Source organism: Pleurodeles waltl, chromosome 2_2 (assembly GCF_031143425.1).
Source record: "Pleurodeles waltl isolate 20211129_DDA chromosome 2_2, aPleWal1.hap1.20221129, whole genome shotgun sequence".
Taxonomy (NCBI): domain Eukaryota; kingdom Metazoa; phylum Chordata; class Amphibia; order Caudata; family Salamandridae; genus Pleurodeles; species Pleurodeles waltl.
In genome coordinates, this window is record NC_090439.1 from 207,522,723 (window position 1) to 207,539,380 (window position 16,658).

At 47.4% G+C, this 16,658-nt stretch overlaps 1 protein-coding gene across 7 annotated transcripts in view; it reads right to left on the bottom strand.

Annotated features, from left to right (window-relative positions):
* Positions 1–16,658, bottom strand: part of TRIO (trio Rho guanine nucleotide exchange factor) — a 3,522,386-nt gene that overhangs the window by 1,665,999 nt on the left and 1,839,729 nt on the right. For all 7 annotated transcript variants that reach the window (XR_011200906.1, XM_069219639.1, XM_069219640.1 and 4 more), the window contains exon 31: positions 16,503–16,604. Coding sequence is in view for 6 of the 7 variants with exons in the window: in XM_069219639.1 (XP_069075740.1) it covers positions 16,503–16,604 (102 nt within the window). In the remaining variant the exon portion in view is untranslated. The remainder of the gene's footprint in view (positions 1–16,502; positions 16,605–16,658) is intronic.

Here is a 16,658-nt window from a genome sequence, read left to right on the forward strand (position 1 = left end):
TCTAAATACTGTTCGAGAAGAATAGTCTTTATGATGTCTTCCCGTTCAGTCGCGATCGGACCTAACCATTTAAGCCCCAAATCTTTCACTCTGCAATATAATGTTCTGGGGTCCTCCGATGGTGACCACTTTGTCTTCCGGAACCGAAGTCTGTAATGCTCTGAATCGTGTCCCACACGTTCTAGTAAGCTCTTCTTTATTTCTTTATACAGGGTGGTCCCATCTGGGTCAGCGTCCTGATAGGCAGCCTGCAGGGTACCCGTTAATAATGGAGCCATATATTGACCCCACCGTTCCTCCGGCCACGTGGCAGAAGAACCCACTCGCTCAAAATTTGTGAAAAACCCGTTGGGATCTCCCCCTCCTGATATTTTTGGAGGACAGAACTTGGAACGTTGGGGTGAACTCTGCTGGCAGCTATAGTATCTGTCAGTTTTTGTAAGGCTGTCTCATGTACCAACTGATTATTCATGATAATAGTGGCTTGGCTCTTCAGAGCACTTTGGAGTGCTTCTCTATCGGCTTTAGCCTCTCTTTGGTGTGCCTCGCAAACAACTTGAAGGTGGCGTTGTCCTTCTGCCAGCTGTTGGATCATGACTTCGATACTTGGCTTCACCTCCATGGTGCTCTGACTTTGGTTATCTCCTTCTGTAATCAGCTGTTTTCTGTACCCCACTTCTGACACCACTGTAGCGGTGGGCGTAGCGGCAAGGAGATACAAGACAACTCTGATTTAGCTGGTGTGACAGACGGATATTTATTGGTAATACACAAGTCTTTTTTTTTTTTTTTATCAGTCCATGAGTCTCTCTCTCAGTGAATACACCTCTTTTCTTTTCTCCTTTTTTCTTCCAGGTCTTCTTTGGTCCAGTCGAAAGTCTCAGGTTGGAGTGGCGTCATCAGGGAAACCCGGGAAAAGGAAAGAAGATAAGGGAAGTCTTTCTTTTTCTGGGATAACTTTAGGGTCGGTTTAGTATGGTGGGAGGGTCTTGAGGAGGTGCGGTGAGGTAAGAGGAAAGAGGGTTTTAGAATTAGAAAGGAGGGTTGACCATATATCACAATCTGCTATGTGAGCTTGATCTCTTAAGAAGGTACCTCAAACTCACACCGCCCGTGTAAGAAAGGTAAGTGTGGGTGTTAGTAAAAAGGGGGGGCGCACACTTAGATAATAAGTCTCACCCTTTTGTCAAGCCATCAACAAAGAAGAACAGAATTTTTTTTTACAAAACCAAAACAAATAATCAAGGATGCTGTTTATATTTGTGAATTCTTTGCCCCTACTTCCTTTAGGTCCCTTCCCCTCTTCCCTCTCCTTCCTTTTACCCCTTTTTGCCTCCCACACCCTCCTCCATCCCCACCAAGGTTTTTATCCCGCTTTGTAAGCAGGACCGTACCTGCTTGAGCCACGCCCCTCCAGGGACGTGGTGGAGTCCTCGCGTCCCCGGGCCTCTTTGCACGTCATCGGAGGTTACTTCCTCGTTGGCTGCTCAAACGAAGACGAAGAATGTTTGGCCTTCTTTGTTGTCTTCTTCTTGTGATCCGACCGTCCAGATGGCTTGGACAAGGAGGAGTAGTAATGACTCCGCAACCGGTCTCCTGACCTTCCTCTCGACGAGACCGGGAGCAACGTGGAGTCAAGTGCCCAGCCTCCATGAGCTTCAGGGACCTCTCCCTCAAAGCTTTCAGATTCATGGCCCAACACTTCGGGTCGTGGGCACACTCCAGGCTCCAGAGACAGACGAAGTGTGGATCTGTCACCGACATTATTCGGTGACAGGAGTCGCAGGGCTTGAATCTGGTCTTTCGAGACATCCCTCAACGCATCCAAAACTCATCAAAAAGAATTGACAAAAGTGTTGCAGTTAGTCCAAAAATTTGTAGGGGTAGCTCTTCTCCGGATCTTCGTGTAGGCTGACGCGGAAATAATAAACTGACGTCAGCGCACCGGGTTGGCACCTTTATACAACCGCAACTTCATCACGGTGACCACGAAGCCAACGACCTCCGCAAAGTCAACCAACGCCACCTAATGGCGAGCAGGGCTACTGCTTGAAGAAAAATCTCCCGATCCAGTCTGACGCTTGGGGGAAATTCCAAGGTAAGGAATTTGCAACTAGAAGTCTCTATCAGTTTCTTATGAGTGTTTCCCTCCTGCATTTTATTATTGTATTTGATCACTTGCTCTTAGGCTTCTTTCTTTGAGTTTTAGGTTCTCATAGTCATACAGGACAGGTTTCATTTTAGCTACTGTCTCCAATTTAGTTAGCCTGTCCAGTGGTGCATGGTTTCTACAAATTCAGTAGAACTGTTTATTGGATCAACAAAACTTCATAATATAGGGACTGAGGTCCAAATCTACAAAGGCTTTTAGCAGGCGTCAGAGAATTGGGCTGTTTGCGACCGTTAAAAAGCATTTCCCTGTATACCAAACCCATTTGTAATTCAGTAACCTATCACTGAATCGCAAAATGGGTTTGCGATTTAGTATTAGGAAGTGGGGTGTTATGTACATTCCTTCCTAACAGCAAATTGCAGTTATATAAACATATTTTGCGACCAGAATGCGGTTGCAAAACATTCACAGTTTAAGTTGGTGGTAACCCATTCACAAATGGGAAGGCATCATCAAGGAACCCTCTTGCCCCTTGTGAATGCGGTGCAAACATGTTTTAGGAGCAGGCAGCAGGCCACAGCCTACCCTTGAAAAAAAAAAAAAAAGTTTTCTTTTTTTAAATACATCCCATTTTTCTTTAGGGAGAACAGCTGTGTTTAGAAAAAAATGCTTTATTTAAAAAGCAATCAAAGACATGGTGGTCTGCTGATGCCGGCAAGCCACCACCCCTGTGATTTTTGGACATTCCCAATGGGTTGCAAATTGCGACCTACCTTATGAATACTGATGAGGTATGCCCATTTGTAACTCACTGATGTGATTGAGGCATATTAGTCCATTGCTGTTTGCGTCCCTAATTGTGAATCACTAAAATTCACAATTAGGAAATCGCAAAGCGATTGCTTTGTCCATCTGCCCCTCATTCCCTTATACAATCAGTAAATGTTGGTTCAGCTAGCTCCCAGTACCACATCTAAACTCCTAACCTTCCAGAGTTAAAGATGCTGTTGGCAACATTGAACATGACAACCCTGTTCCCCAAAAAATTTGTGGAAACAAATCTACTGTTTTTTATGTCATGTCTTCATGCCCAAAGTTGCACAAAGACCACAACAATAATAATTTTTCAAAGATTTGTTATAAACGTATAATCCTTGTTGTTAGACCGGTCAGCCTTAGGGTGGTTGTAAGGAAATGCCTCCTTGGCATAGTTACCCCCTGACTTTTTGCCTTTGCTGATGCCAAGTTTTGATTGAAAGTGTGCTGGGACCCTGCTAACGAGGCCCCAGCACCAGTGTTCTTTCCCTAAACTGTACCTTTACTTCCACAACTGGCACAGCCCTGGCACTCAGATAAATCCCTTGTAACTGGTACCCTTGGTACAAAGGGCCCTGATGCCAGGGAAGGTCTCTTAGGGCTGCAGCATGTATTATGCCCCCCTGGGGACCCCTCACTCACCACATGCACACTGCCTCACAGCTTGTGTGTGCTGGTGGGGAGAAAATGACTAAATCGACATGGCACTCCCCTCAGAGTGCCATGCCAACCACACACTGCCTGTGGCATAGGTAAGTCACCCCTCTAGCAGGCCTTACAGCCCTAAGGCAGGGTGCACTATACCACAGGTGAGGGCATATGTGCATGAACACTATACCCCTACAGTGTTAAAGCAAAACCTTAGAAATTTTAAGTGCAGGGTAGCCATAAGAGTATATGGTCTGGGAGTTTGTCAAACACAAACTCCACAGTTCCATAATGGCTACACTGAAATCTAGGAAGTTTGGTATCAAACTTCTCAGCACAATAAATGCACACTGATGCCAGTGTGGAATGTATTGTAAAATGCACCCAGAGGACATCTTAGAGATGCCCCCTGAATACCAATCCGACTTCTAATGTGGGGCTGACCGGTTTCTGCCAGCCTGCCACAACCAGACGAGTTGCTGGCCACACAGGGAGAGTGCCTTTGTCATTCTGTGGCCAGGAACAAAGCCTGTACTGGGTGGAGGTGCTTCACACCTCCCTCTGCAGGAACTGTAACACCTGGCGGTGAGCCTCAAAGGATTACCCCCTTTGTTACAGCGCCCCAAGGCATCCCAGCTAGTGGAGATGCCCGCCCCTCCGGCCACTGCCCCCACTTTTGGCTGCAAGGCTGGAGGAGATAATTAGGAAAACAAGGAGTCACCCACCAGTCAGGACAGCCCCTAAGGTGCCCTGAGCTGAGGTGACCCCTGCCTTTAGAAATCCTCCATCTTAGTTTTGGAGGATTCCCCCAATAGGATTAGGGATGTGCCTCCCCTCCCCTCAGGGAGGAGGCACAAAGAGGGTGTAGACACCCTCCAGGACAGTAGCCATTGGCTACTGCCCTCCCGGACCTAAACACACCCCTAAATTTTGTATTTAGGGGCACCCCAGAACCCAGGAAATCAGATTCCTGCAACCTGAACTAAGGAATAAGGACTGCTGACCTGAGAGCCCTGCAGAGATGACGGAGACGACAACTGCTTTGGACCCAGCCCTACTGACCTGTCTCTTGACTTGAAGAAAACTGCAAACGGCGGCACATCCGACAAGGACCAGCGACCTCTGAAGCCTCACAGGACTGCCCTGAATCCCAGGACCAAGAAACTCCTGTGAGCAGCGGCTCTGCTCAACAAGCAACAAACTTGCAACTTTTCTACAACTTCAAAAACCTCACTCTTCCTGCCGGAAGCATGAGACTTCACACTCTGCACCCGACACCCCTGGCTCGAGATCCAGAGAACGAACACCACAGGGAGGACTCCCTGGTGACTGCGACCCCGTGAGTAGCCCGAGATGACCCCCCTGGACACCCACAGCGATGCCAGCAGAGAGAATCCAGAGGCTCCTCCTGACCGCGACTGCCTGTAACAAGGGACCCGACACTTGGACCAAGCACGGCACCCACAGCCCCCAGGACCATAAGGAAATCGAACTTTTGTATAGGAGTGACCCCCAGGCGACCCTCTGCCTAGCTCAGGTGGTGGCTGGCCGGAGAAGCCCCCCACTGTGCCTGCATGCACCGCTAGAGTTAACCCACTGTTTCCTACCTAAGACCCGCTGCTTGCTTTGCACACTGCACCCGGCCGCCCCTGTGCCGCTGAGGGTGTGTTTTGTGTGCCTACTTGTGTCCCCCCAGTGCTCTACAAACCCCCCCCCCCTGGTCTGCACCCCGAGGATGCAGGTACTTACCTGCTGGCAGACTGGAACCGGAGCACCCCTGTTCTTCATAGGCGCCTATGTGTTTTGGGTACCTCTTTGACCTCTGCACCTGACCGGCCCTGAGCTGCTGGTGTGGTAACTTTGGGGTTGCCTTGAAACCCCAACAGTGGGATGCCTATTGCCCGGAACTGAGACTTGTAAGTGTCTTTCTTACTTCACAATCTAACCAATACTTACCTTGCCCGGGAACTGCTGATTTTTGCACTGTCTACCTTTAAAATAGCTTATTGCCATTTTAAGAAAAACTGTATATGTTATTGCTCTAATTCAAAGTTCCTAACTTACCTGTGTGGAGTACCTTGCATTTTATGTATTTACTTCAAATCGTGAACTTGTGGTTCTAAAAATAAATTACGAAAATATATTTTTCTATATAAAAACTATTGGCTTGGAGTTAAGTCTTTGAGTGTGTGTTCCTCATTTATTGTCTGTGTGTGTACAACAAATGCTTAATACTACCCTCTGATAAGCATACCGCTCGACCAAACTACCACAAAACAGAGCATTAGAATGATCTAATTTTGCCACTATCTTACCTCTAAGAGGAACCCTTGGACTCTGTGCACACTATCTCTTATTTTGAGATAGAAAATACAGAGCCAACTTCCTACAGTGGTCTTCCTCCAAACTATTTGTCTGCTTGCCTCCATCTTGTCTGGATTTTTGCTCTGTTGGCGTTAGGGCTCTGTGCACTTTACCACTGCTAACCACTACTAAAGTGCTTGTGCTCTCTCCCTAAAACATTATTTGACTGGCATATACCTGATTGGCATATTTCCTTTACATATAAGTCCCTTGTAGAGCAGTATACAAGATACCCAGGGCCTGTAAATTAAATGCTACCTGTGGGCCTGCAGCACTTATTTTGTCACCCACTTAAGTAGCACTTTAAAAAATGTCTCAGGCCTGCCATTGCAGCCTCAAGTCAGTGTCCCACTGCCATGTCGACCTGGCATTTAAACCCCCTTGTCATGCCTTGAACTCCCCTTTCATTACATATAAGCCACCCCAAGATAGGCCCTAGGGTAGCCCACAAGGCAGGGTGCTATGTAATTGAATGGTATTACATGTTTCTTTCATTTTACATGTCCTAGTAGTGAAAAACACCCAAATTAATTTTCTCACTACTGTGAGGCCTATCTCTCCCATAGGTTAACATAGGGGATTCCTTAAAGCTGTAATTCCTAAACTAGAGGTGGCAGATTTAGTATCTAAGAACGTATAATCATAAACCCTCTTTAATAGGAAAGTCAGATTTATCCTTATAAGTTTTAAAATGCCACTTTTAGAAAGTTGCCCTTAGCCCTCTGTGCCTGTAGCCTGCCTTAGGTCACATGATTAGGTATAAGTGACAATTGAGACTTTGTGAATTGACACCAAACAGTCACACAATAGTGGGATTAGCAGAGCCTGGAAGGGCCATTACCTGACTTGAAAGGGGGGGGGGGGGGCTTTACTGCCTGGAGCATGCTTTAAACCTTCAGAGGCCAGTCTTGCTGTGGAAACCTGCACCAAGGACGTCAGAAGTGACTAAGGGCTAGTTTAGATCAGCTCCTGTTCAGAGCCACATGAACACAATATGATCCTATCATCTTGAACTGGCACCCGGGCCCAGCCTGAGTAAGTCTTGAACCCCCAAGAGGTCTTAATCCCCTCCTGGACCTTTGGGTTGTGGTGCTAAAGGTGCACAGGTGACCATTTTCCAAAACTAAAATCTTGCTATTTTGAACCTTAAACTTTCAAAAAAACATAACTCTGGTTCTACTAATTGGATTTTGATGGCTTTTGTGTCAAATACTTTATTAAAATGTACTCTATTTTTCTACATTGGTTTGGGATTTTTTATTGTGTTGTGTGTTCACTGTGTTGCTGTTTGTGTTCTGTACAAAATACTTAAGTGTAGCCTGACTGCTTTTTGTGCCAAGCTACCCATGGTTAAGCACAGGCTAACTGAGTGGCTTTTTGTGGTTCACCCTAAAGGGATTGTCGCTGCTGCTTGACCAGGGCTCACACCCCAGTCAACCAACAACCTAATTCTCACATTGGTGTTCCGTGGTGTGGATAAGGACTTGTGTTTGTTAAGTACCATACAGTGATTTGTTTTACACAAAAATCCCAGATAAACAATTTGACATCAGAACTTTTTTTAAATTCTTCTTGGTCTGCACTGGCTGTTTTTGTTTTTTCTAAATTTAAGTAACCCTACCTTTGTCTGCTACCATGGAGATGGAGCTGACAAATTTTGACAACCTCACTAAGGTTGAGCTGCAAATGCTTTGCAAGGAGAGGGTGCTCAATGTGGGCAAGAAAGCTTTCAAAGTCGACCTACAGATAGCCCTCTGAGCCTATGAGGAGGTCAAGAGACTTCAACCAGTGACAGAGGAGGATGATCTTGAGGAGGACCGGGGACCAAATGAGGATGACAACCAGGACCCAGAGGAGAACCCAGATCTGCAGGAGGAACGCCCCTGAGTCTTCCATAGGCCTGCCACAAGTGGAGTTGGAGGATAGGAGGGAGGAAAGGAAGCTCAAGTTGAAGCCGGTAAAACTAAGGATGGAGGAGAAAAAGATTATGCTGACTCAAACTGAGTTTTTAAACAGCTGGACATAAAAGCGTGGCAAAAATGGTGGTAGTGAATCAGCAGTGTCTACTGGAGAGGTGAGAGTCCACATACTCATGGTGCCCAGTTAGGGGTGGGGGGGTGATATAGATAAATTGTTTTCAGCCTACGAGGTAGCCCTGAGGGTACATACAGTTCCAGAGGAGTACTAGGGGGTAGCTTGTGGAGGCATATGCCTTCAGGGACAGCCACAAACTTCCAAACCAGTCTTGAAGCTGCGCCACCATCTGGTAGATAGCAAGCTGACTGAATCCAGGAAGCTTGCTGAGGAGGCGGACCTCTGGGCCAGCACCAGACTGTCCAGAAAGGCATCTGGGGGACTCCGACAAGGGTGATCAGGGTTCCCACTAGAAAAAAAGATGGGAGATAAAAAGAATCATCTCAAGGCCCTCAAAATAGTTCTCTGGGAAAAGAGCCCCAATCGCAAACTGGCCACCAGAAGAAAGGCTTCTCAGACAAGTATCTAACCTCAAGTGCTATGAGTGTTATGAATACGGGCACCACAAGGGTGATCTCAAGTTGCCTCAAGAGGGCACAGCCTCCCACTGGAGGTAAACCCCTAGGGTTGGTAAGTGTAGAGCTTGGACAGGAGATGGCCCCAGTTAGTAGGGTTGAAGTCAGTAAGCTTACTCTAGCGTCCCTGGATGATGAGGGGATGGTGCCCAATGCCGGCATTCCTCCAATACTGCAAGGTCTAGGCAGTGTGTCACCAGCAACGGGCAGACACTCAGACACAGGAGACAGTAAAACTATGGCAATGTGTTATCTGGTGTCCTCAGAGCAAGTAATTCCCAATATATTCTACCAGGCCTTAGTACCAGATAACCAGGAAATCGCCTACCTTGTGGCTCTAGTTCTCTTTGAGTGGGGGGAGGAGGGTTCAGGTCTTCCGAACGCTGCTGTGAGCCCTGCCATGCCTGTAGACTGTCTACTATGAAATGACCTGGCGCACACTTCCTAGAAGAAAGTGGAGTTCAGGTCACACTGGGGAATGTTAGAGTAGGGTTGCCTGAGTGGGTCTGTTTGACCACCAGGGCCATGGCTGTCCAGAAAGGGAGTCAAGGGGGTCTGGAGCCTGGAAAAAAAGCCCAGACAGCTATCAAGACAGGGAAGGGTAGGGGGATAGGAAACCAGGCCCTGTTTGGTTCCCAGAGGAGGTGGATGGGGCGCCATAGGAGGGTGTTCCAGAGCCCACTAAGGAGGACATTGCCTCCCTTGGTGACCTGCCTGAGCTTCCTGGGCGGCAAGCAGAAGGGGGGTCCACCAGGGAGGAATTCTGTTAAGCACAGAAGGCATGCCCAACCCTGGAGGGCATGAGGTGGCAAGCTGAAATTCAGGCAGCAGGTGAAACCTCCGGATTTCACCACATCTATTAGGAGAATGACCTCCTGTACAGTGAACCTAAGACAGAACCTAAGACACCTCTGCATGGGCAACAGGAACCCTAGTTGTCTGCAGTGCTACAGGGCTTTTCTATTAAAGCTAGTCCATGAGAATTCCCTGACAGGAGATTTTGGGCAGAACAAGACCTTTGCTATGCTTGTCCCCCACATTTACTGGCCCAGAATTAGTGTCCTCAGATGCATTCTGCAGGACTTGCTTGACCTGCCAGGCCAATGGGAAGACAGGGAAAAAGCTGAGAGCTCCTCTGCAACTCTTTCCTGACATTACCCCATGTGAAAGGGGGGCATCAACATTATTGGACCCCTGTACCCCAAGACAGCCTCTGGCAACAGGTTTATCCTGGTCTTAGTGTACCATACACTCATACAGATCATACCTCTGAGAACTGCAGCTGCACCTGCACCTGCAGCAGCTAGGGCCCTTACAGGGATTTTTACCAGGGTGGGTTTCCCCAAAGAAGAGGAGTCTGACAAGGGCACCAACCTTTTGTCAGCATATATGCAGCTCATGTGGAAAGTGTGTCGAGTTAACTATAAGTTCTCCACACCCTATCATCCACAAACCAATGGGCTTGTTGAGAGCCTCAGCAAGACCCTGAAGGTCATGATTGGGGGCCTGACTGAGCCCCTAAGGCAGAAGTAGGATTTCCTCTTGCAGGGAGGTACCCACAGAAGTGGGTTGGATTCAGTCCCTTTGATCTACTGTATGGTCACCCTGTAAGGGGACTGTAGGATGGTGGCTCTGTATACACTACACCAAAGTAACATCTAGTGTAGTGTGCGTAGAGTCCAGTGGATCCCCAGAGGTTTTACAGAGGCTAAAGTAGATAATATGAACACTCTCTTTTGTGGTAGTGTGGTCGAGCAGTTAGGCTTATCAGAGGATAGTGCAAAGCATTTGTTGTACACACACAGTCGAGAAATGAGGCACAAACTAAATGACTAACTCTAAATATACTTTTGTTACTTCATTTCCAGAACCAAAAGGATCTTTGATGCAGGTAAGTACAGTTTCAAGAATGTATCACTCTCAAGTATCAAACGCACTTTGTTTAGAATTCACAGTTTACAGGTAAGTAATACTTTTCAGTTTCAGAAGTGGATAAAGTATAATTTCTCTTAGAAAGCAATACAATCCTAGGGGTGGAAAAGTAACATCTCAATTTGCAGGTAAGTACCAGTCTTCGTGGGTAAGGAAGTACACAGGGAAAGTTTAGGTAGACAACAAAAGTGCACCACAAGCAACAAGGGGCCAGATGGGTGCAGAGGTCAAAGTTGGTGTCAGGCACCCAAGGGAATCCTATGGAGACATGGAGCACTCAGAAAGAAACTGCTTGCAGTTAAGTACTTGTGATTTCAGGTCACGGACCTGGGAGGGGGTGGAGGGCACAGGTCAGCACCGCAGACACACCCTTAGCGGCACAGAGGCGGCCGGGTGCAGGATACAAACATAGCGTTGGGTGGCTATTGCTTTTCAATAAAGGAACCCCAGAGGTCACAAAAGAAGCTGAAGGAGTCATCCAGGGAGTTGACTGAAGTAAACCATCTGCTGGAGAGGTGAGTAGGGTGGACTGGATGTTGCTGGACCATTGGTTGTGTTCCCCAAGGCCAGGGGTGCCTTTAGGCGTCAGGAAATCACAGTTTACAGGTAAGTAATACTTTTCAGTTTCAGAAGTGGATAAAGTATAATTTCTCTTAGAAAGCAATACAATCCTAGGGGTGGAAAAGTAACATCTCAATTTGCAGGTAAGTACCAGTCTTCGTGGGTAAGGAAGTACACAGGGAAAGTTTAGGTAGACAACAAAAGTGCACCACAAGCAACAAGGGGCCAGATGGGTGCAGAGGTCAAAGTTGGTGTCAGGCACCCAAGGGAATCCTATGGAGACATGGAGCACTCCGAAAGAAACTGCTTGCAGTTAAGTACTTGTGATTTCAGGTCACGGACCTGGGAGGGGGTGGAGGGCACAGGTCAGCACCGCAGACACACCCTTAGCGGCACAGAGGCGGCCGGGTGCAGGATACAAACATAGCGTTGGGTGGCTATTGCTTTTCAATAAAGGAACCCCAGAGGTCACAAAAGAAGCTGAAGGAGTCATCCAGGGAGTTGACTGAAGTAAACCATCTGCTGGAGAGGTGAGTAGGGTGGACTGGATGTTGCTGGACCATTGGTTGTGTTCCCCAAGGCCAGGGGTGCCTTTAGGCGTCAGGAAATCTTCACATGACCTGCGTGGTCAAGGGGGGGAGGGGGGTCCTCTGGATTTAGGCTGCAGGCATCGTCATGTTGGTCAGGAGGGGTCAACCCAGGGTGGATTTGAGGTTTATAATCGCCTGGGGACCTTCTCTGGACCAGTGGGCCACCTGTACAGGCTGTGGGCGTTGGGTGCAGAGTAAGCAGGACCTGGGGATCCTGGGAGGTTGTGGAGTCTTTTTGGAGGTTTCTTTGTGGACAGGGCCTCTGTCCTCTGGAGATGTTGCTCCTCGGGTAGGCAGACAGTCCTCTGGGAGTTAGTACAGCTCGCTGGTCCTGCAGGACAAGTCATCTTGTTTCAGGATTCTTGAAGCTGCAAACAGGCCGGTAGGGCTGGGGCCAAGTCAGTTGACGCCTGGAGTGTTCCGTGCTGGTTTGGCTCTTCAGTCTACTTCTTCTTTTCAAGTCACCAGGAATTTGAAGAACAAGGTTCTGGAGTGCTTCTAAATACTAGATTTAAGGATGTTACAGGGGACAGAGGGCAGTAGCCAATGGCTACTGTCCCAGAGGGTGACTACACCCTATTTGTGCCCTCTCCCTTTGGGGAGGGGGCCGCATTCCTAACCCGATTGGCTAACATCCTTCAAAGCAAGATGGAGGATTCTGCCAGAAGGGGTTCACCTCAGCTCTGGGCACCCTAGGGTTGGTCCCAGCTCGGATGGACACTCCTCCTGATGTTTACTAATTTTCCCGCCAGACTTGCCGCCAAAAGTGGTGCCTGGTCTGGGTGGTGCAGGCATCTCCACTAGCTGCAGTGCCCTGGGGCAGTGTAACAGGAGGCAGGAGCCTTTGAGGCTCACCTCCAAGTGTTACAGTTCCTGCAGGGGAGAGGTGTGAAGCACCTCCACCCAGAGCAGGCTTTGTTCCTAACCTCAGAGAGGACAAAGATTCTCATCCCATGGGGTCAGAAACTTGTCTGTTAGTGGTAAGCTGCACAGTTCGGTCAGCCTTACACTAGAGGGTGGGGTGAAATATAGTGGGCATCTCTAAAATGCCCTGTGTGTGCGCATTTTTGAATAAATTTAACACTGGTATCAGTGTGGGTTTATTGAGCTAAGAAGTTTGATACCAAACTTCCCAGTCTTCAGTGAAGCCATAATGGAGTTGTGGAGTTCGCAATGACCAACTCCCAGCCCATGCACTCAATTTGGAACACTGCACTCACAACGGCTAAGAATGAACTTAGACATTGTAGAGGCATATTGCTCATGCAGCTATGTTCTCAACTGTGGTATACTGCACCCTGCCTTAGGTCTGTAAGGCCTGCTAGAGGGGCGACTTACCTATGCCACAGGCAGTGGTTTGTGGGTAGGGCACCAAGAGAGGGATGCCATGTCGACTTTACCCTTTTCTCCCCACCAGGACACACAATCTGCAATGGCAGTGTGCATGTGAATGGTGAGGGGTCCCTTAGGGTGGCACAATACATTCTGCAGCCCTTAGAGACCTTCCCTGGCCACAGGCCCTTGGTACCACTGGTACCTTTTACAAGGGACGTAGGTGTGTGCCAGAGTTGTGCCAATTGTGGAAGCAATGGAACAGTTTAGGAAAAGAACACCAGTGCTGGGGTCTGGTCAGCAGGATCCCAGCACACACCCAGTCAAGTTAGCATCAACTATCAGGCAGAAAGTGTGTGGAGGGGGTACTGCAACAAGTGGCCAGCTTCCTACAGGGGCCTCTCAGTCTGGTTAAGGACGGTTGGGAGCAAGCTCCCAAGAAGCCTCCCCAGGATGTGCTAAGTTACATGCTAACCCTTAGGAACCAGATGGCCAAGTTCCGGAAGAAGGCTTCTGAGAACTCGGAGGCAAGCCAGGAGTTGATGAAGCAGTGGTATGACAAGAAGGCTATCATTCTGGAAATTCAGCATGGACAAAATGCATGGGTGATGGTGCCAGTGAAGCCCAGGGCCCTCCAAGACCGCTGGACTGGGCCTTATGAGATATTTGAGAAAAAGGGGAACGCCACGTACTTGGTATACCCTCAAGAACCCCCAGGCACCCCTAAAGGGTCCTTCACATCAACCGTCTCAAACCCCACTATGAGAAGTCTGAGGTCACCATGCTGTTGGTAACAGATGATGGGAGGAGGAGGAGAGTGAACCTCTCCCTGACCTCCTGTCATCAAAACAGCAAGATGGGTTAGTGGAGGGTGTAAATCTCTCCCCTACCCTGACCCCCGAGTAGCAGAGGGACTGCTGCCAGTTGTTGGGACAGTTTGCATCCCTATTTACCCTCACTCCTGGGCTTGTACATTTGTGCACACATGACAATGATACAGGAGACAGACCCTCAGTCAAAAACAGGATTTACAGGCTGTTTGACAATGTGAGGGCCAGCATCAAAGTGGAAGTATCTAAGATGTTAGAGTTGGCGATGACTGAGCCCTCCAGTAGCCCCTGGTCTATTGAGCCCTGTGGTGCTGATACAAAAGCTGCCCCACCGGGTGGCGCCCCAGAACTCCGGTTCTGCATGGACTATATGTGGCACAACTCAGTCACTAAGACTGATGCTGACCCCATACCTAGAGCTGTAGATCTCATCAACAGGTTCAGGGCTGCCAAGTTCCTGAACACTTTTGATCTGACCTCAGGCTACTGGCAGATTGCCCTACTGAAGGAGCTAAGGAGAGGTCATCCTTTTCCCCTCCAGAGGGTCACTTTCAATTTAAAGTGATGCCCTTTGCAGTGAATATCCGATTTTTAACCCCAGTGTAAGCATTATTTTTTTAAACTCAGCAACAAGGAAGAGTTGTGCTGATCTTGGAGTTGTGAAGTCTCTATTTACCGTAATTTACAACTTCAATGGCACTTTCTGCTTAGTGATGAACTGTAGATTATTTTTGGTCCTACTGAACCAAAGTATGATGGAAACATTGACGGTCATTGTGGAGAGACTGAAAATGAAGGCAGGGGAAAACACAGACATAAAAACACAGTGGAGGAAGAATGGCACCTCTCCCTTGTACATTTACCCTGCCCCCTTTCTAGTCTATAGCAAAATATTCTCAGTCTTTCATAGTTCACATATACAGCTCTCAAAAGGTGAAGCTTGGTTGGTCAGTCCGTGGAGGATTTGATGCAATCTGGAAGCTGCCCAACTTCGTTTCAGCGCAACACCTCTCCCACTTGTAGGAGAGCACATGAGTTGGCAGCTTGGAAAAGGACTCTTCTGTAACCGATAGGTCCTTTGCAAGATCTCTGCTTCATACTGCTGATGGCAGTAGGCACCAGTCTCACAGACAGGGATGGCAGAACCCCACAGAAGCCTTGGTCACACATAAAAACAAATAGGCAGTTGCTCTAGCATTGGTGCAGCCCCACTAAGACCAATTTAATCCTGGTGGTACAACCATGCACTGGATGCCTTAGAGGGTGGTGCAGCCATACAAACACCAATCTCAGCTGGGCACAAGGTCACTCATCAGCTTCACTGCTCTCAGGCAAGGCGACTGGGCTCAGTCTGAGATGTGCCCTGGCATGGCAATGGTACATACCTTGCCAACTGAGATCACAGCCTAGAATGAGCTTGGCAATCTCTAGCTCACGTCATCACAGTTGCCAAAAGGAACCCTTAGATGGAGAGTCTGTCAGCACCAGGGCATACAGGTCACTCTGCATTCATCCTCTTCTAACCTGGAGCACCCACACCAGAGACACAAAGAGAAGTGAGTGTTCTGTACATGATTGTTATCAGATAACTGAAAAGTGTTATCAGGGCAAGACAGAAGGGTGGGCTCTTCAAAAGCCCCCTTCACCTTCACAACAGTTTCAGTCTCACCCTTCATTCCTACCATCCACCAAATTTAAGTGTTCAGGAAGACTAAGCATCTCTTAAGTCAGCAAAATGCCTAATTAATTAATTTTTTAAATAAGTTATGCTCCTTTTCCCTTCGATTTACTGACTAGGTCTCCTCTCCCCAGCTTCAGAAATGTCAGCAATACACTTCCACTCTTTGAGAAAACCTCACATCCATCTCAGTATCACAGATGCCTTGATTACTTTTGCTCACTCACATCCAGACTGCATGTACCACACAGGCTATTTATTAAAACTCATAGTACATACACTAGGGTTAGCACACAGAAGTGGAACTGTACCCGGGTGGCCAATTAGCCCTCCAATCTGGTGACATGGATAAAAATGTAGGGTTACATTTCTGGATTCACAAAACATGGTATGCTGCCACCACCACTCATTGTGCTAACCTAAGACATGGATAGTAGTCTGCAAAATGGTGGCACACTTGGTGTGACCCTCCAGGTCAAAAGAAAGTTCCAGATCATTATTAATGTCAAAGGACAGGCCTACATCTCTACGCACATGCTGGATTAATGTGAGGCAATGGCCACTGTTCTGGGAGACGTGATCAGTTACTTTACTTTCATGCTTTTGAATAAAAAGGTTATATGCAATTTGGATGCAGTGTACCATGACATGCTAAAACACAATAATATTTTCAACTACTGACTTTCTCAATTCAAAAACTAAAATGAAGTTATTATTCACTGACAGACCTATTACCTGGACCATTTTATACCTGAATCTTACATTCAGAAATTAGTACATTAAAAAAATAAGATGGCTTCTCTCCCAGTTCTTTTCACATCTGCAGAAATCTGAAATGTATGATTTGAATAAATAATTTGAGGACATTACCACAACAGTACAATTAATGAACTGTCTTTGAATGCAAGTAATTTGTTCTGAGGCTTTTCATACTATCAGACTACAAATAGAAGCCATAATAAAGATGCTTTGGTTGTTTCCATCGACCACTCTAATAAGTTACCAAATACCATACAATGATGGTGCTGCATCATTGAAATATACACATCTGGCATGCTCTGTAAAAAAAAAAAAATTGAAAGTATTTACCTTAAGGACAATTTTATTATCAGATGTTGGAGTTCGTCCTACCCACAGTGCGAACTTACAAGGATCTCCTTCCACATGTTCTGTAACACCCAGTTCTGACGTCTGAAAAGGGAAACATTACAAGATTAGCTGAAGCCAAATTGTTTTCAGTTGGTT